The sequence below is a fragment of the Solanum tuberosum genome, unplaced genomic scaffold (assembly GCF_000226075.1).
Source record: "Solanum tuberosum cultivar DM 1-3 516 R44 unplaced genomic scaffold, SolTub_3.0 scf00154, whole genome shotgun sequence".
NCBI lineage: Eukaryota > Viridiplantae > Streptophyta > Magnoliopsida > Solanales > Solanaceae > Solanum > Solanum tuberosum.
The window spans coordinates 1,227,942-1,250,295 of NW_006239079.1; the positions used below are offsets into that span (position 1 = coordinate 1,227,942).

Genomic DNA, 22,354 nt, shown 5'->3' on the forward strand with positions numbered 1-22,354 from the left:
CCGGAACTGATGGAATCGTCAGAATTGGATTCCAATGTCATCTTCTCAAACTTTTGATCGAAAATGATCGTTCAAGGTTCATAAGCTCCAAAACACTAAAACTCACACCATAACCAAATGAACGACCAGGTGACCTAACTATCAGTCCCAGCAAGTCATAAATGACTTGGGGTCGCTACAGAAACGCTCTAAACGACACACAGAAGGCAAGACACAGAAATGACCAGGAGGGTCATTACAGTGTCTGATTCAATAGATGACAAAAGTCAAAAGTTATTTAACATTAGAGATGATTTGATGAGCTTATCGGAACAGGAAAGAAAATTGCAATCCAAAATTAACCAGCTAAGCATCGATCAAGCAGAAAACATGAATGAATTTCTGTTATTATGTGAACATTTGGACACACGTCCAAAAAGGAATTCCAGTCCTGAAGGGAATATTAATCCCAAAAAAATGGCAAGAGATGTCCCACTAACACTTAGTTCCAAAAACATCTCATCGGTAAGCATGGATATGCCGAAACCGGAGTCTTCGGACAAAGGTAAAAGCCAAGCAATACAAAAGGATGATACATCCAAAGAAGAAAAAATTACTTTTATAAAAAAAGAAAACTCTAACAAAGTTCCATCAGGAACCAAAGTTTTTTCTTCTTTTCAGGTTGGAAGACAACATCCTAAAGAAGAACAGTTTCTGACCTTTACAAAACTCATTTACAATCTCCCAGAAGAAAGTGGAGAAACATTTGGAGTGTTGAGCACAACTAGCTTGTTCCCAAGAATCTCCATATTTCCTAACGGATCTCCAGGGTTCACAGCCCAATTATTCGAATTCGGATATCTAGACCGAGTATATGCCAAGGTAGAACTAAAAGAATTATCGGAATTACCTAAACAACTAGTTAATTCGATAAAAAATTATGCACAAGGTGAAGGAGTCTACTGCAGATTTTTTAGCATTGCTATGGAATGCAAAGATGAACAAGTGTATTACCTACGATAAATTACATCACTATAGAAAAGTTAAAAGACTTTAACATCAAAGCAACAAGAGTAGATAAAAAACTCCCGCATTTAAATAAAAAATGGATACAAACTAAAAGAGCATTGGGAATTAAGGCTTTTTACTTTATTCTCAAGCGATTTTACAATGAAGACATAAAGGTAATAGATCATGATCATGATTGGGTCCTGATGACAAAAGGAAGGTCCAAATCTAAAGTCATAAAAGACAAAATCCTTGATATCGAGTTACACAAGTTAAAAGCAATAGAGGAAACATGGAAACTAGCCTGCAAAATGCTAGACCATAAACACGATTTACCACAAGATGAGGAAGCTTGAAATGTAAGCTGTCAAAAAGACAGAACAAAATGACGTAAGCACTTACGTCAAAGAAGATAAAAGAGAATCTTATCTCTTTCAACCTTTCTCTTTAGTCAAAAAGAGAAATCACTTAATGTCGGCCATCAGAATTATTGAAGGACGAAAGAAGAAAAACAATTTTCTTAGAGACTTCCCTAAAGATATAAAAATTGTAATCAAGTCCCTCCTTATATCTATAAAAGGAGAGGAACTTCTCATAATAGAGGCAGACTAGTCTTTCTTAGAAATATCCATTTAAGAAAAATGTTAGGTACCTCTAGGGAGAGTGAGTAGAAACTTATCTCGACAGGGAAAAGTATTTTCAATATGTTGTGAGTATAGATATAATATGTAAGGTTTGATTGTAAAAATTATAATATGAAATAAAAGGTTGGTTTTTATACCTCTCTTCTTCAAATCTATAAATAGTCTTAAGTGAAGGTTGCGATCTTCAGCCCAAAGGAAGAACAGTAAGGAGTAGTCGAAGAGGGTGAAATACTGTTCATGGCTTGAAAGGAGAGCTATCGAGGTAGCGATAAGGACTGTTCATCGATCAGAGAGAAGGAAGGTATACACGCACACCTTATTATTGCATATTATTAATTTTACAAACAAATTATATCATATTATATGCATACTTAAACAAAAAGAAAAATACTTAGTACCTACAGGAAATTTAAATTATTCAAAGTTGATTGTGATGAAATATTACAGTATTTTATCTATATTCATGCTATGAGGCATATACAACGCCATGTGCATTCAATTAGAAGGAGAGCATGGAAACATCGCATCGCCATCCATCATATTAATAGAGCCCTTCCTAAAATGGAAAAAGTATATCTAAGCACTTGCTTTATAACTACAAAATTAATTATAGCCATTCATGAAATAAAATTGCTTAGAATAGAAGAGCATTTTGCATTAAAAGATGCTCAAAAGATACTAAAAAAATGTGTGCTTTTTACAACATATTATTCCGCAACTCTGTTAGTTTTACAGCGAATAAAATAATGGTATTAGAGCCAAGTTACTAATGGAACTAGATTTTAATCTAGTCAAACCACTATGGTACATAGAAGAAAAAACCTTAGTATCAATGCTACATGTAATTAAACCTTTAAATGAAGATTTAAAAAGAAAAATTATTACTATTATAACATTAAAAAAATCTTAAAAAATATAATATAGATAAAAACGATATTGTTAGTTTGCTGCGCAAATGAAGCATTCATACTCTCAAGTGTGACCTAATTCGATCATTCATACTCTCTAGGTGTGGCCGTATTCGATCCTCAGCAAGCCCAAAATGTTATTGAGATTCCAACTTTTAATTCCTAGTCAATTATTTATTTGTTTATTTATTTTTAAATATTGACACCTCTTATGAAAATTTTTTGCCTACACTACTAACAATTAAAATCAATGTTTTGCAGCACCTGAACGCATGATTCCTCCTCAGTCCTCTGTTCGTTTTAGCTCAATTTCTTCTTAATTCTAATTCTTTAAAAAAAATCCTTCTAAATCTCAAAATATCTAAAACAAACACAATTCAAGGAACTAATACTTAATTCATCAAAGAAAAAATTAAGTAAAAATAAGAGGTGGGTTAGTAAAAATATCAACTCATCACCTTGATAATAACGTTGATTTCATCATAAAGTAATGTGTAAATCCTCATTCTAATTCGTAGATTCTAGGAGTTTGATTTGAGATCGACATTGAAGATGGATTTCTTGACGACTCTTTGTGAGACTTATCGTTGAATGTTGTTAAGCACATTAAGGCATTTTAGTGAGATTTGAGGTATGTTTCTTTTCAAACATACTTTTGACTAGGGAAATTTTCAATACGGCTTTAAGCGTGTGTGAGACAAACTTGTTGAAAAAATGGTTTTAAAATCTCAAAAAGAAGTGTTCATAATATTGTCTAGGTACGTTCTTTCATATCTTGTTTATGAGTATTAAATATATATTTATTGTGATTGAATGCCTAGACTTGATTAGCCATAATTCCATTATATTTTCCACGATTGAAAGCCATATTTTGGCAGTTGACTTTCAGGTTTAAACATTCCCATAATTATCCTTTATGACCATTTAATCCTCTTATCATTGTCTTGAATTTCCTGCAAACATTTGGGAGAATGATCTTATCTCATTTTCTATAAATGATTTGCTTCTTGGTTCACGTAAAGGAAGAAGTTGAAGAGAGATTTTCCTTTCTCCTTTGTCCATGTTTCATGTGCTAGATTTTCTTTCTATTGTGTAGCATTGTTGATTTTTGGCTCCTAGTTTTGTACTAGAAGAGCTTGTTGAATCCTGGGGGCCGGGATACATCTATATCAGGTGAAATATCCTTAAGGACGGTGTCTTTCGACACGCCTCAAGCTTGGAGAATTTCCTACAAAAGTTCGTGTGAAGTTTAAGCTTTGGTGAATTCAATACAAGTGTTCGTGGAGGAGGTATTTTCCGTAAGATGTTCAACACTCGCATCGAGTCTTCATATTTTGCTTATTTTATAATATATGTATGGAATGTGTTTTCTTCATTAATGAAGTTTGTTGAGATGAATTTAGAGCTACGAATAATCTATTGATTTAAAACATGATTTAGAGGGTGTTTGGATTGACTTTTTTAAAATGACTTATAAGTTAAAAGTCATAAGTTGGGAACACCCAACTTTTGACTTTTGGCTTCTTCTTTTTTAATACTCTTTCATCCTTCCTTGAAAGAGTATTTTAAACACTTTTTGAGTTATCCAAACACTTTCAAAACTAAAGAAGAACTTGAAAGTCAAAAGCCACAAAAAATAAGTTAATCCAAATATCCACTTAATGGCTTTAAACATGATTTCTAATATGAATAATAATTTGATGTACCTCTAAATAATGAGAAGATTGATTTTAAAATGTTTTGAATAATTATGCTAGTGTTGAGTAATGTCAACATCCTGCCTATGGCAAGTCCCACGAGGGGTTGGGTGGCCCGGGTCGTCGGAGTCATGATCGAACATGGCGCTTGCTTAGTGGACTTAGTTAAGAAATAAAGTTGTGCCTTTGCTATCAGCTATAACTTTTGGCATGATGGTAAACGCTTGATCCTAACAACTGGTATCAGAGTCAAGGTCGTGAGTTCGATTCCCAAGAGCAACATTCTACATGAGGCGGGTGTCGGGAGGGGGATTGTTGAGTAATGTCAACATCCTGCCTATGGCAAGGCCCACGAGGGGTTGGGTGGCCCGGGTCGGAGTCATGATCGAACATGGCGCTTGCTTGGTGGACTTAATTAAGAAATAAAGTTGCACCTTTACTATCAGCTTATAGCTTTTGGCATGATAGTAAGTGCTTGATCCTAACAAGGGACTAATGATTTGACTAAAGTGTCGTGATTGAAACTATTTGTGTTTGGGTCTGAATGGACAATCTTGATATTCGAGGGGAAGAATAGTCTTCAGGGACTGAATTGATGAGCATGATGAATTGATCTTGGATCAGCCTTGCTATTTGGGAGGAAGAATATTTCGAGTGTTGGTAGCCTTAATAAATTGCTCTTAAATCCAATGATCTGTCTTAAAGTATAACGCACTAAACTTAAATCTGTCCTTGAGTTGGCTTCATTAGTTTGATTTGCTCATGAATATAAGTGTGTTTGATTATTTATTTTCATATTAGGCATGATAATGACATAATTGACTTGACTTGTAACTATTGATTGTCGTATATGATTATTAAGTATAAAGAACAAATTTTGATTATTTCTTCATTGATGTTTTTTCTAAGTTACGTGACTTTACTGAATTTGAATTGTTTTATCATAACTATTTTATATTAATAATTATTTTATTAGCATCATTAGTGTGGCTGTTTTGTTTATATGAATTTTTGTCCCAAGACATTTATTGAGTACCCAGTATCCAGGCATACCATCGTTGTTTTTGATGATATGTTAAAGTAGAAAAGGTCATACCGTTTATGAGAGACTAGCTATTCAAAAAGACTATTGGTGAGCCATAGATAAATATTGTGTCATTAGTATTACTTGAGTCATTGTTTGCCTTATAGGCACACTGCGATGTTTAGCAGTTAGACAAATATTCACATTTTTTATTTAGAAAATACAAAAATAAATAGGACATTGCAAATAAGAGAAAAAAACATCACATAATATATAGAAACAAAAAACAATTGCAACAACGTAACCAAATAATGCAATAACTGATAGTAACAAAAATCGTAGGACAAAAAACTACAAAATACTACTACTAGATGCACCAAACTATCGTCAAGCATATCTTGCAAGAAAGTGAGAAAACACTCACTATCTAATAACTTTCTATTCGAATTCGCGATTTCCATATCCTCCTATCTAATAAGGTTATGTCCTAAATAAACTAAAGATGTATTATTTTCTGTCTAATTATCTATTCTCAATACTGATCCGCCCTACATGTACCTCTCCTTACTTATTAATTTATTATAGTCCGCCTATGACTTCTCCTCACCAAGACATCTACTTTTTAAGGCATTGTGCACCTTCTTATAATCTATTTGTATCTACTTCTACTATGTTTATGTATATTCCTACTACATTATGAGAGTCACACACATGAAGAACTTATCAGACGATACACGATATTTGTGAAGCGTTCAAGTCCAAGTCAGGGTCTAATTACAATGACAAAATAAATCACGATGACGGAATAAATTTAGTCACATCCTTTAAAGACCTCTCGCACACAAAATGATAGTCAAGACATATTTGGTACGAGCATGAAACAGTACAGGATTAGTGCGGTGAACTTCGATGCACAAAAAATAGTGAATATTCCCCTTGTCCTTGAGTGCAAACTGAGTGCTTAATTTATTGACGAGCCTATATATTAAGGAAGGATTGCTCCCACTCAATAATATGTCATCTTCATAGAGAAGTATGGGGACACCCTTCATATGAGTGGAGCACAAACAAAAATGAATCAGGTTTACTTCAAGAGAATGCTAAGTGAAGAATGTAAAAGTTGAATTTTTAATTTCAAACCATACTTTGGGAGCTTGTTTCAAGTCGTAGAGTGCTCTCTTAAGCAGACAAACGTGATTTGGATAGACATGATCAACAAAGCCCAGAGGTTGTACCATGTGCACCTTCTCTTTGAAGAAAAAGGATAAATATGCCTCATTTGTTAGATAACCAAAGTATGTAGGCACCATTTGTTAAATGGTGAGGGTATATGTGTATAGTCTTAACACCTTTTTAACTAAGGTATCCACCTTAATTACAAAGTTAAAGTGGTATATTTACCCCTTCTCCCTTTATAGTATATACTATTACTTTAGACCAATTCCCAATTCTCAAAACTTCGGGGTTGGTTTCTAATGTTATAACTTATATAGTCAATCTTTAGATTAATCATCACTTATCCTAAAAAGGGTCTATAAATTAAAGAAATAAAACTTGGATCATCCTTAATTGCCTCTTGATCAAAAGCCTTTTAATTAGACGCCCAGCATAACTTACTTGCATGTATGATTTGCTGTCCCAAACTACCAACAGAAATAGGTATAAGAACCCAGCTGGTTATAGGAAGGTAGATTGTAAATATTACAGAATCTGCTTTAGAGATTTGAAATCTATGAATATCATCACTAAATCTAAATAGCATGGATCTGGAATATTGACACATTACGGGGGTCCTGACCTGAAATTATTTGACAATATTGTACAGCAAAGAGTAGTACTGGCATTTCACAATAATGTACGACTACCAAAAGGGTAGTATTTCACGAAAACAAAGTGACCTCAGCTTACAAATTACAATAATGTCCAGTGAGAATATTAAACTTGATTTACAGAACATGAAAATATGTTAAACACACCCTGTACGTAATTCAAATCAAGTAAAGTTCAAGCCACAGACAGAGTATCAAATTTATTACAAAACTACAGGAGATGAATGTGACCATCAAACGACGAGTCTGACCTAGACCTACTGAAGCTGGAAATAGAGAAACTCACCTGACTAGACATCTACTAGACATGCCCATTGCGAGAAAAATAAGGACAGCCTAGTGACAACTGACAATTAACAAAGACCTAAACAAGCAATGATTTCATACACAAAATTAGCAATTAGAACAAGCACGCGATTCTTCATTCTACTTTGCTTTCTTGATGAGAGTTGTTGTCCTGAATTCACTGTCATCCCGCACAAAGCTCCACCACAAAAAGGTTAGAGGAATGGTGGTGGCGTGCCATAGAGCATGGGCATCCACAAATCCCCTATAGGGAGGAAAGTCATATATCTCAAGGAGTGCAGCAAGAGCTCCACCAATCACCACCACCCATAACTTCCAGCGTGATGGATGGCGAGTAACCCCTGCCCAGACAACCCATAAGATGAGCTGCAGAATTCCCATACCCAAACAAACTTTCATGTTTAACCCTGCAGTGTGATCGAGCAACATCAGCTTTCCTACTCTACAACACTTAGACACATTCATGAAATCCAAAGAGCCAAGACTATCATACAGTATTGTTACTTCAAAAAAGTGACACAAGGCAAGTATCAACAATTAAAATTGGTAGTCAGAAGAATTCAGCCGTCTGTAACATATTTTCTTTCTTCAGTTCATACACAAATTGCTCCAACAGTCTCAGCATTTTCTTATCATTATTTTATTTTTGACATACGAGTCAAAAAATAATTCACGAGCACCTTAAATTATAAGCACCTACAGTTTTTTTATTCTAAAGGTACAACACATAAACTCATAACTAGACCACAAAATGTTACAAACAGTGTTAAAAGATTTAGGCCACAGAATGTAATAAGTTTATGGTAATTAGTTCAGTTAATAAGTCTATTGTTACGTATGGAGTAACTAAAATTTTTGTTATTAGGATAATAATATTGCTTTGATCCCATAATTATATGAACAGAAAATAGAACCAAAATCTTTCAAATATGTGATGCTACTGATCATTGAGAAATAAACAAAGTTAAAAATTCAAAATGAGAAGGATAAAGAAGGTAAAATAGAAGATGTTTAGGAAACTAATAGTATTGATTGATGTTACAAACTAATTTTGTATATATTGCAAACTTATTTGCTGTATTTTTTTTTAATTAGCAGGAGCATGCAATATACTATATCAAGTAATTGTGAAGTGGACATACCATAGTCAAGCTGGTAACAGTTCAGATACAAGATGTGGGTTGTCACAAATGCAACAAGTAGGGCAGAAACCATGACTCTTGCTGCCTCATCAGTCACATTAAAAACTCGCAATACAGCCAGGATGAGAGAAAAACCCAACAATGCAACGGCAGACGAACAGTCTAGCTTCTCAGTCAAGTCTACGTATCTACAAAATTGCAAAGCATCAGAACATGGAAATTCACAAATGGAGAAACCGTAAGCTATTTGAGAAATTAAGAGAACAGATGATGTGTTGATGACTTGATGAATACAAGGTACAGCTATTTACAAGTGCCCCCAAGGCTTTGGCCTAGTGGTAAGAGGGCATAATTCACACATCACGGGTTCAAAAACCGTGCAAGACAAAGCCGGTATTTAAGGGAAAAGGGAGAGGGTGGACCCATTATCTGCTGCGTACGCCACTGCTCTGGCCCTCGAGGATTTCTCGGTTATCAAAAAAAAATACACCTATTTAGAAGTGCCAAATAACATATGGGCAGTATCGAACTTAGGAACTTAAAAGTTCTTATATCTCAACAGAACCCTAAAATTTAATTGGAAAACCAATCTACTTAATTTGACAACACATAAGAGCAAATAGCCAAACAACCTGTAGAATTGTAAGAAGTCACTTGAATATAGGGGTGGGCGTTCGGTTCTTCGGTTCGGTTTAATCAAATTTCGGTTCGGTTCCGTTCAGTTCTTCGGTACTCGGTTTTAGAAAAGTGTGCACCATATTTCAACCCAAACTAGATCGGTTCGGTTCGGTTTAGTTCGGTGTTTTTAAATCGGTTTTTCGGTGTGAACAAAAATAAAGAGAGAATATGATAAAGTAACAATTGTTATTCACTTCACACTTCAAACTTCAAAGTAACAACTAACCGTCTAACAATAAAAGGTAAGAACATCAATTTGTTGTTCACTCTTCAAAGTAACAACATCAAATGATAAAATCATAAAGTAGAAAGTAGAAACACCAAGTTGCTGCTCAAACTTGAATTAAATTAGTTTGTTTAGTTTAGACTTTAGGTCTTTAGGGTTTACTATTTTGTTATTTAGATTTTTGCTATTTAAGTTTAGGATCTAAATATAAAAATTGAAAATGGGCCAAGTAAAGTTAAAAATTAAGTAATATAATAAATACTTTTAAATTTATTTATAAAACTTCGGTTCTTCGGTGCACCGTAGTTTTCGGGACCCTTACACCGAACTCCGAACCGAAGAACCGAAGTTCAAGAAAAAAAAACCGACACCGAACCGAAACACCGAAGAACCGAATTTTTTCGGTTCGGTTTTTCGGTATTTATGCCCACCCCTACTTGAATAGAATCGGAATCATTGGGGAAAAAATCACTTTGATGGTGCCACGGAGAACCTGTGTGAAAATCATTGGAAAAGCCTAGCCACTGAGATCTTATAGGAAAGTTCAGGTCGCCTAGATGTTGCTGGAAAGTGCCAAACAATGGTTGGAATCATCACTGGACGAGTTGCCAGAACAATAGCCAAAAAGAAGGGATGCCATTAATATGCTCATTAGAAAGAGGTGTCATACTGCCATGACAGTCACCAGACGATATTGTGTTAAACAACGAAACTAGTGAGGCTTCAATCAAAGCTCGAGCTATAGAGAAGCACTTTAGCAAGTAATATAGGATAGGTAGGAGTAAGTTAGAATACATCCACTGCAAGTAACCTGCAATATAGGAGTGAAGTTGAAGTGAGATTAGATGGGATTGAGGTACCTAAATGTAGACAATCTAGAAACCTGGACTTAATTGTAACACCCCAAAATTTTTTAAGCTAAGACCCAAACCATTCTTCGTATGTGTATAGGCCCGAACTGGGTGATTCCTAATTGTGCAAAGGTGTTAAGTTCAATTCTTTAGTGTGGGAAGAGTTTTGGAGATGAATTAAGGTCATAAGAATCCTCTAGCACGAAGTTGAGTTGAAAGTTTCTTCACCGATTGAGTTTCGGTATAAGCTTTTACTTGGGTCAACTTCAGATAAGCATATCTCTTATAATATAAAGAGTTATGTGTCCCATCGCCGACCAAATTGAAGGTCTTCAAGCCTTCTTTCCAACATCACTGATCGTTCGTAAATCCGAGGTCGAGTCAAAAGTTATGATCATTTAGTTTTGACCGGCGTTCCGGAAAAGAGATGCGGTCCAAGTGCCCATTTGTTGGCCACAAATGGATCGCAAACGGTGGTAAAAGTGAGGCCGTCTGGAAAAGAGATGTGACCCATTTATGGGCCACAAGTGGCCACTTGCTGGTTTTCTCTCCTCTTCTCATCCTCCTTCATCAAGGTAAGTCCAACTCTAAGGATTCAAGCTTTTCCAAATCAAACTCCACTATCTAATCATGAATTGTTAATAGAAATCTTAACTTTTAGCCATGGTCTTTTCAAGAAGCGAATTCAAGAATCAACAAAAAAGATTTCTTGATCGTTCTTCATCAAGTTAGGGTTCTTCGTCAAGATTTATAAAGTGTTTAAGGTATGTAAGGCTATCATAGTGAGGAACTCAGTTCGTCCTCAAGCCCTACATCTATAGTTTCAATTAGTGCGATTAAAACTAGGATTTTACCCAAAAGTCTATGATTTCAAGTTCCCTTTAATTCAAACTTCCCATTGTTGAATTCTATTATTGAAACTATTGTATCTCATATGCATTAATGATTCTTGAGTGATGATTCATGCTTATCCTACCACATGGACCCTTTTTAACTAAAGTTATTTGAAAACCTTGTTATATAATTCATATGCATTGTTTTCATGAGTAAAGTATATTTTCATGGAATTTCTCTATACCTATTTCGCTAATTATATTTTAAAGAAAGTTCAGTCACTTGAAAGATTCCTCACAAAAGTTTACAAATTTTCCTTACACACATAGGTATGATTTTCAAAGAAAAATTTCTTTCATCATGAAAACTTATATCATCAATATGTTTCAAAATAGTTGTGAGCATAGGCTCACCAGCAGTACAATCTTAAGATTTTGAGCAAAAACTCAGTATGATTTCAGTTACAGTTTTCATGATATATTATGAGCATAGATAGATTATTTTGGGAGAATTATTTAGCATCGAAAGGACGCGAATTTAGAAAATTCAAGTCCCATAACTATGTGCCACTGTAGAATTTGAGTATACCGCTAGTCGGTCAACTCCTTTAGCCCAAGAGGCTCTATAGTGGATCCACATTAGATAAATAGGTTTTATACCCTGGCAAGGTACGTGACAGCCCTCCCAACTAGGTTAACTGTTGGACATCATGAGCTCACGTGATGTATGTCGGTTGTAATGAACTCCCCACTTAAAGATTTTATATATTTTACAGTTTATGCTGATATGATTATTTATGCAGTCATGGACATAGAGACTTCTCAAATTTACAGTTTTAGACAAGTTTTCAGCTTAAGTGATAGAAACCGTTTTTACATCATCAGATGATGGAAGTGTTCTAAAAATAATTGCATACTACTTTATGTATTTCTTTTCTCAAATTCAGATATTCACCAATCATGTTTCAGTTAATCAGTGTTAGCACGTCCCAGTTTTTCAGCTGAAAATCTTATTTTTATACTACTCAGTTGACTTTAATTCAGTGTATCTTCAGATTTTCTCACTCAACTTAGTATGTTCTGTTTTAGCCAGTTGTTTCGTTCACCTACTTTATATACCGTATATTCCATGTATTGACGTCATTCGATGTTGCATCGTTTATGATGCAGATTTAGTTATTCAGGATTAGCAACAAATGCATCATTAGGATCACTTTCATCCAACTTTGGTGAAACCTCCTTGCTTTCAAAGGGCTCCAGTTTATCTAGAGTATTAGTAGTTATTAGATGTTGTTATTAGAGTATTCAAGTAGCCTGGGATCTTGTCTCGATAACCTATCTCTGGTACATTAGAAGCTTCATAGACGAGTCAGTTGAGTTTTAACTTTCACCATTGTTTTACAAACATATGCATATTATATAGATTTCAGATTTTTAACAATAAAGTTATTGAGTTCATCTTCTAAGTTATTGCATTGCATGCTTATGTTTTAAAAGTTTCTGCATTAATTAGCATTCAGTCTTATAGTATGCTAGATCAAGGGTGCGCTCGGGCCAGAGATGGTTTCGAGTGTCAGTCTCGTTCAGGGTGTAGACTCGGATTGTGAGATTAATGTTCCAAGAAAATGGAATGATAGATGAAAATGTTGTGCATAAGAATAAAGGGGGATGGTTAAAATTGGAAAGTGCCACATGAGCGTTATATGATAGGAATATGCCTACCAAAGTGGAAGGCAAGTTCTAAAAAATGATTGTAAGGTCAGGAATGTAGTATTGGGATGAATGGAGGACCTCCAAAGCCCAATTTATCTACAAGATGAGCGCCACAGATATGCGAATGTTAAGCTGATGTGCATTGTGCGGTAATACAACATTGGAAAGAGAAATAATCACATATGTTAGAAGCTGCAAGTAACATAGAGGATAGAATGAGAGAATGACGCTTGATATGATTTGGCTATGTGTTACATAGGCCTCCAAGTGCATCGGTTCCTCATTGTGAAAACATGATTATTTAAAGTGTTTAACAGGAAGAGGTGGGCCTAAAATCACATGAAGAGAAGTTAATTGCAAAAAAAATAGAATATCTTAGAAACCAGGCAGATCTAACAAAAGATAGGGAAAAATGAAAGTTGAAAATCTGCATAGGTGATACCAACTTGACGACTAATGCTTATTAAAAGACTCTTAGTACATTAGAGATATAAATGTTAAAGTATACCAGAGAACCTTTAGTGTTAGATAATTCCTCTGTACGAAGTATTGAACTATTATGGACCCAAACAAAGCATTTATGATGATGAGGATTCATACAGCCAAACCCAACTAGCTTGGAATTGAGGTGTAATTGTTGTTGTTGTAATTTAACAAGATAGAACATTATCACAACCAAACAAATATGGCCCCAGAAGAAATGGTGAGGCCATTACTTCTTTAGTAATTGTGCTGAAAAGGTAGACTAGCTTCTTATTACAGTACACCATGCATTGATTCGGGATTGTTTTACTGTGATTAAAAAAACCACACTAACTTTTCGTCACAATTACTAAAGAAGAAATGGGGTCAAACAACACCCAGAATTAAACAGTCAGAGAACTGAACAATTGCAAGCAACTACTCTATGTACACCAAACAATCTGCCCACAGTGCCCCTAACAATTCCACTCATAAGGAGAAGCTGGGAACATAAATTGTTCTCACTTCTCAGACTGTCGTACATCAAAATAATAATTCGCATAAATGCTTTCACAATTATCCATGACCATACCAGACAAAGCTTGTTATCAGTGAAAAACCTCATACTTTAGCCAGTAATAATATATTGATGAGAAGCCAATAACCAAGAAGGAGAAACTATATAGAAGTTACTTGATTTATGCATAAATGCTGTACACGAAATGCAGCAATTTTAATCGGAGATCTCTTGCAAAAGAAAGAGAGAGCTATAAGAAAATAGAAATAAACAATATCTCAATTCTCACCTACTGTGGAAAACAACACTCCAGAAGCAGGAGTTCATTGCAAAAATAGCGTAGATATGCCACAAGCCGGTGTATTCATAAAATGGCTTTTTGTTTGGCCTAAATGGCAGCTTGTAATTCACAAAAATGAAAAAAGATACCCATCCATGGAATTGCACGGCAAGGTTTAGAGCGGAAAGAGCTGCAGAAACGGGTTCCTGGACATGAAATAGTTTAGGATACTAACAACAATACAGCCTAGAAGTAGAGTGCTTAACAAGGAGAAAATGCCAACTTAATAGTGTGAAAAACCTGGATTCCATTGACACGCTGAAAAGGCCATTTTCCATGATATTTGACAGGCTTAAGACCAACTTTCTCCCGTTCGTCCTCTCTGGCAAGCATGCAGTGGTAACGACAATCACTAAGGCAGTCCCATTGTTTCCATCTCAGATAAAGTGGTTCCTGTAGATACCATGGACCATCAATGGGAATCTCCCCGGAAGTAAAATTACAATGTTGAGAACATTCGTCCCCCACGCATCCAGTCTTTTCACATTGATCAACACAAGCACTGTAAAACCAGCAATTTCAAAGTCGAAGGGAATGAAGTGAACGTAACATCAAAAGGAAGTGTTGTAGATTAACAACAGAAAATTGAATCTATCTTTCGATTCAGCCTATATAACATGCAAATTAGTAAAAGCCAGATGCTGCCCAACTGCCCAAGACACCAGAAGGTAGACTGAGACATAGATCAAACCAAGCTAGAGGGTTACACTAAAAGAGTATAGACATGCATTACTTTCATGTATTTCCTTTCTCCCATTAGAAAGAAAACTTACAGAACAATATGATTCAGAAATTAGAGAAAATATGGTTACACATATATATGGCTCGAGAGTATGCAGACCTTAATAGTTCTTTATTATGTTCCATGTCCAATGAGAGCCTACCAGATCCAACCTCTCGTGCCTATCAAAGCAAATATGGAATTTCATTTCTTCACTAGCTTTGGCACCACACATGAGCTTTGAGACTATGGACATATGGGGCTTCCTTTACGGCTTTACCTTAATTTGGCCCTACTTAACAGCATAACATACAGTAGCCTAGTTCGTTGGGATTTTGACAGCGTGTCACAATTGGTAAACTTACATGAACCAAGAAGAACTAGAAATACAGAGCAATGACTTGCATCAAGTTATGTCTCGACACAGAAGCAAGAAGCCGTAGTTAAGAGGATTATATAGGTCTATGAAAGTTGAATGTTATAATTTTGTAGTTGTATTCAATCCAACAAAAAATAAAGGTTTTGAGGAGTAATAATATCTACTTTGTTCACCCTAAACTTTTGGACCATTCCCGATGCCAAATAATACAGTTTTTTTTCATGTGGTAATGGAGGAGGGGAAGAGAAGGGGCATTCGACAGGTATCCTCAGTGGAACTGTCATTAGGAGTGAAGATCACCAACCATAGTTCCTGAGGATGACTCCAGTGATTAATAAATACGGACAGACTAAAGAAACTCATGGGCATCAATTCTCTCTATAGTTACTCTTCTTCTCTTTTTTGCAATTCCAATATTTAAATACATCATCCACCAAATAAGAACTTTGGTAAAACACAATTATAGGACTCTAAATTTACTAATCCAATTAAATAGTTGAGAAAAAAAATCCAGACCTCACAAAAGTTGAACTGATAACCAAAATGAGGTGAAACTTTTGTGTTCATAAAAAAATCAAGTTAGCAAAGGTAAAGTGAACACTGAGAGTGAGTCTATATAAGTTCGATTATACCAAACTAGCTAGGTAACATACTACGAGAAAACTTAAAGGCCAAGATGCATTAGGATTTAATAAACTCATGCATCCATCTAAAAGGGAATATCATCTAGTGGCCCATCTACAGATAGTTCAGCATGGAAAGGCACTTTATAAGCTAAGGAACGCAACAAACACTGGCAAGATACATCCAATAGTAAAATTAGGATTCTAACACCTATTTGTATAGTGTTGACAGTTTTTGGATTTTGTTAGCTCTTTGATCCTTGCTTAGTACTCATGCAAGGGAACTAACTCTCTTTCTTTGTACACTTTTTCCTTTAGCGTCACCCTGATGCTCTTTAATGAAATCCTTTACATCATAAAAAAAATCTACTTGTTGTATGATATAGCATTTAAGAGTTGAACCGAAAGGTCAAATATAGTAGATCTAACTTCTAAGGTTTTCAAAAGGTCCAATATGATTGAAAAGTTACCTCCAATTGTTGTTCATTAAAGATCAACACCTCTTTTTAATAGTAACAGGCTGTTTGATAACAATGTTTCAATCTAGAATGAAGTATCCCCATGAACCAATCGAGGAGTATAATATACAGGTTTCTATCAAGAAAATCTCTATTTGTTCCAAATAATTAGACTTAAAAAAAGATCTATTTGTTACCAAGCAGTTGGACTATAAATCCAAGTCTATTCACTTCTTTTCACAGAGCAGTGGTATCTACACACGGCTCCACTATTTCACCGAGTATCCACATCCTTCCAACAAAAGTATAGATATCGAGTAACTCCATCCATCACTCCTTACGCAGATAAAGAGAAACCTTAAGTCCTTTCATTTGGAGGAGGAAGATAAAACTTGCACAGTGATAGAATTAGTTTAGAAGTTTAAGTTCAGAAAGTTAGTTAGAAGATTAAGTTTGTTAAAAGTTTGTTAACACTGTTCAAGTAGTTGGTTATGTTCTCTTCTCTGTTTTCACGCGTGTATATATATACATTGCAAATGTAAAGGTTATTCATCTTTCTCAGTGAGAATTACAATCAATACTTTTCACATGATTCCTCCTTCTAGAAAGATCTATCTCGTCTAACATTCCTCTTTCTCTTCTCACTGATCTTAGCCTCCATCAATGGAGGAGCTTCACTCATCTCGACACTTTGATTTGCAGATTCAACACACAGTACGATCAACACCTGTAGTTTCATCCTACTAGATAGAGCTAAATTTTCTAATCTCTTTCAAATTAGCTTTTAACCTCAATAGACAACAGAAGATGTTTTTTCGTCTTGCATTTGTATGTCCGAGCTCACTCTAAATCAAGTAAAACTTAGGTCCATCGCCTCTACTTGACAAAGGCTCATCAATTGATTCCAGAAATCAAAGTGAACAAAAATATCAGAAAATATACTATTGAACACGGCAAATACTAGCATTCGATTGCTTCCGTGAATTCTAAATTGTAAATCGAGCAACATCAACCGCTAAGTTACATTATTCATCAGAAATTAGCTAGAACTGAAAACAAACCCGATAATACTTGAATCAAACTGAACAGTTGAAAATAGTAAATAAGAGTGAAGCTGCGTTTACCTGTAAATCGGATCTGCATCGCCAGCACTGGCATGAAGGAGTCCAAAAATAGAAGAAAGCGCAGCAAGGAATAGAAGCAAACGACACCGTGCCATTGTAGAAAAGTCAAAATTTAAAGAATTTGCTACAGAAACAATAGATGAAAGTGAAATTTTGCGTACTGAGTTGACTGATTGAACACTTCCATCAATATCTCTGTTTATACACAGATTGATACAACAGTGATGAAGGCATGAGCTAATTTGACTGTAAGCATGTGGAATAGATGAGGGACGTGGTTAACAACATTAGTCGAGGATGATTTGGGGATGTGTTACGGAATCTCGTGAACAGAGCACTCCCAAATGACGTTTCACGATAAGACACGTCACACGTGGAGTATCTTTGTCTTTTTATGTATTTGCCCTCCATCTAATTCTACAGACCTTTTTATTTTATTTCTTAATTTTTATTATGGTTTTCATACTTGGCCTTAAAATCGACACTTTTGATTAAGGAGATATACTCTCATTTAATGTATCATATTTTTTGTGAGAAATTTTATAAATTTGGAAAAAGTAATTAAGGATGATAACGGAAAAAAGGTAATACAATAATACATGTCTTAATTATTGAATAGATGCAACAAGGGCAGATCCATCCTATGTTAAGGGGTGTGGACCGACACGACTTCATTAAATTTTTTGAATATTATATATACAAGAATCTTAAAAAAAAAAATCAGAATATAGGTAAAATGATATCAATGGCATTATTTGAACAAGTGAACTTTTTTGGCTTGAGCGCATGAATCCAACAAAAATTGTGTACACTGGTGACAATTAAAATCAATGTTGCAGCACCTGAGCGCATGAATCCTCTTCGTTTTAGCTCTTTTTTTTTCTTTTTTTTTTTAGCTCATTTTCTTCTTAATTCTACTTCTTCTTTTTTTAATAAAAATCCTTCTAAATCTCAAAATATCTAAAACAAACACAATACAAAAAACTAATACTTAATTCATCAAAAAAGACAACAAAAATTAACTAAAAATAAGAGGTGAGTTGGTAAAAATATCAATAATCATCACCTTGATTATAATCTCGATTTTATCATATAGTAATGCGTAAATCCTCATTATAATTTGTAGATTTCTAGGAGTTTGATTTGAGATCGATATTGAAGAAGAAAATTTTTGAGGATTCTTTGTGAAAGTTATCGTTGAATGTTGTTAAGCACGTTAAGGCATTTTAGTGGGACTTGAGGTATGTTTCTTTTCAAACATACTTTTGACTATAAGAGAGTTTCCAATACGGTTTTAAGCGTGTATGAGACAAACTTGCAATCGAGTCTTCATATTTCACTCATTTTATAATATGTGTATGAAATGTATTTTCTTCATTAATGAAATTTGTTGAGTTGAATTTAGAGCTACGAACAATTTATTGATTTAAAATGTGATCTAAGGGGTGTCTCGATTGACTTTTTTAAAATTACTTATAAGTCAAAAGTCATAAGTTGGGAACACTCAACTTTTGACTTTTGGCCTTTTTTGATACTTTTTTAGCCATAAAATGTTTTAAGCAATTTTTGATAACTAAAGAAGAACTTAAAAGTCAAAAGTCACTAAAAATATGTTAATCCAAACACCCACTTAATGAATTTAAACATGATTTCTAATATGAATAATAGTTTGATATATCTTTAAATAATGAGAAGATTGATTAAAAATGCTTTGAATAATTATGCTATGATTAATGATTTGGCTAAAGTGTCGTGATTGAAACTACTTGTGTTTTGGGTTTGTATGGACAATCTTGATATTCGAGTGGAAGAATAATCTTCAAGGATTGAATTGATGATCATGATGAATTGCTCTTGGATCGACATTGTTATTTGGGAGGAAGAATACTTCGAGTGTTGGTAGCTTCAATGAATTGCTCTTGAATTCATTAATTTGTTTTAAAGTATGATACAGTAAACTTTAACTTACCCTTGAGTTGGCTTGATTGGTTTGATTTGCTCATGAATTTAGGTGTGTTCTTTGATTACTTACTTTCATATTAGGTATGATAATGACATAATTGACTTGACTTTTGATTACTAATTGTCATATACGATTATTAAGTATAATGAACAAAAAATGATTGTTTTTTCATTGATGTTTTTTCTAAGTTACGTGATTTTACTATGTGACTGAATTTGAATTGTTTCATTATAACTATTTTATATTAAAAAATATTGTTTTGTTAGTATATTAGCATTATTACTGTAACTATTTTGTTTATATAAACTTTTGTTCCAAGACATTTATTGAGTACCCAGTATTCAGTATATCATCATTTTTATGGTATGTTAAGTAGAAAATGTCACATCGCTTATGAGAAACTTTTTATTCAAACAGACTATTGGTGAGCTACATTTTTGCTTGTGAAACTTCATACTTTTTTTTTTGCTTTATTAGATTTTTGAGTTGCGCCTCAAATTAGTTATTCTTTTCATAGAGACTCCCTAGATAAATATTGTGTCGTTGGTATTACGTGAGTCATTATTTGCCTTATTGGCGACATAGCTGCTAGACAAATATTCAAATTATTTATTTAGAAAATACAAAATAAATAGGACATAAGAAATAATTGAAAAAACAGCACATAACATTTAGAAACAAGAAACAATTGCAACAACGTAACCAAATAATGTAATAACTGATAGTAATAAAAATCGTATGACAATAAACTACAAAAATACTACTATTGATATTACTATTGATGATATGAATGGAGAAATATGTGTGGTGCACCAAACTATCATCAAACATATCCCGCAAGAAAAGTAGACTTTGTTAACCCCCAACGCGTTATAGAATATAGCTTTCAAATGTCCAAATTTAAGGTTTTGGGCTGAACGGTAGACTTTGTTACCTAAATGATTAAGGAATTGTTTGTTAGATGGTTTGAAGGTGACTCGTGTATTAAATTTTGCTTTATAATATCATATTTAGTAGCTAGTTAGGAGATATGTTATTCATATATAAAATCAATATTATGTTTGAGCAAAAACTTAGAGATCCACATAACTAATGTATATACTTCCTCCGTTCCTTTTTATATGTCATCTTTTTAGATTTCACTTGCATTAAGAAATTAAATAAGTTTATAATTCTACCCTTATTTACTGTTTTTTTTAAATCAATTTTTCAATACTAAATGATAAATATGCTAGATTTAAAAATTGAAATGCATTTGGATGACTATCTAAATTTTTGAGTAAAAAATTTTCAGTACGAATTGATCCAAAATTTGATATTTTTTTTTATAAATTTTCCTTCTCAATTTTCCTATATATTTTGTGTATTTTTTTTTTATAAATTCTTAAAGCAAACATGACAACATCGCAAAATATTCAAATTCTATTACTTCAAATTGATCTAAATATTTCAGTTGAATCCGATGTTATTGATAATGAAATTAAACTAGAAATTTTTGATCTTAATATAGTTGCAAATATGACTGCCGACATCTTCCTTGATAAAATTTGTTGAAGCTTCAACTTTCAAGATTAGTTTTCTCCATCTTTTATTTTTAATTTGTTTGTTGAGATTTCTTTTTCAAAATCAGATTTTATAGAGTAGTGCAATGGTGAGAGTAATTAATCAATGTATGAAGTAATTACAATGACTATTAATTACTTATTAGTTTTCCTAGGTTAGTTAAATATCTATTTTCAAAACTTATTAACTATCAAGGATATAATATGAAGAATATTGTAATTTATGTATTGATTTTATGAAATGACTAATATTATGAACCAATTATTTATAGTAAGTATGACATATATTGTAATTAACTAATGAGTACGTATATATATATAAACTTTGCAAACTAATATCTACTTCTAAATAATACATAAATTCTTACAATTAATTTCTTCATAAATACCTGATAACTCTAACCGATTATCAAACAAGTCCTAATCATATATATATATATATACATATATATAAGAGAACCCTAGGCCCGCATACATGGCGCCACCACAAACAAGGATTCCCTTTTAATTTATTTATTTCCAAAATTAGCCTTCCCCTTTCATGAAAGGTTGTGACTTTTAAGAAGAGTTGCAACTTTTATGAAAGGTTGTGACCTTTTCGAAGAGTTGTGACTTCTCCAAAGAATTGTAACCTTTCCGGTAAGGCACAATAAGCATTTGTTCACACTCCCCTTTGTTGTCTATAAATAGAGGGGTTTCCTCTCATTTTAAAATAACGAAAATTCTGAACTTCTTTGATCTTCTTCTGCACAAATAAATATTTGTGTATTTTGCTCTTGTTGAGTGGCTCACAAGCGAGTGTGTACAAACACAACCAACTTGGGTAGTTGAAGGTGCCACATCAGCACAAAAGGTGCACAAAAATACGAAAAAAATGAGTTCAAGGGGTAATAGGATCTTAGTTAAGTTTAGGTATGTCTCTGGGATTTCGGTCATAGTCTAGGGGATACTTATGCCTTATCCCTTTCTTTAAACCTCGGGTACTAGAGGGGAATGATTTCCTTAAGGAGACACTGTGCATTCAGTGGGCTCGATTTTTCCTTTCTGTTTCATTTCATTGTTACGGGTCCTGGTATGTTTTTTTACTGTCATTAATTTATGCTTATGATATTAATTATTGTTTTTGAGTACATGTTTTAAACTTTGTTGTTTATGTTTCGATAAAGTTATTGTTATAAGTATTTGTTAGTACAGACTATGTAAATCCAACTACTGCAGATTAACTTTTTGCAGAATACATTTATTTACAACATTCTCCAAAGAAATCTTTTCTTCTCCAAGAGATCAAGCCTAAAAATTTATATGATTTTTTGTTGTTGTCATAATAATGTTAATATTAACAGGAGTAAAAAAATAAAATAGAAAGT

The 22,354-nt window shown here is 33.7% G+C and overlaps 1 protein-coding gene across 1 annotated transcript; it reads right to left on the reverse strand.

The window, feature by feature from the left end:
* Positions 1-7,182: 7,182 nt before the first annotated feature.
* LOC102591144 (post-GPI attachment to proteins factor 3-like) lies at positions 7,183-17,789 on the reverse strand. The gene is made up of 5 exons (XM_006353315.2): positions 17,463-17,789; positions 14,398-14,659; positions 14,107-14,303; positions 8,538-8,725; positions 7,183-7,802 (listed from the first exon to the last, which is right to left on the reverse strand). The coding sequence occupies exons 1-5, from the start codon at positions 17,555-17,557 to the stop codon at positions 7,516-7,518; spliced, it is 1,029 nt and encodes a 342-aa protein (XP_006353377.1). The 5' UTR covers positions 17,558-17,789; the 3' UTR covers positions 7,183-7,515.
* Positions 17,790-22,354: the final 4,565 nt, after the last annotated feature.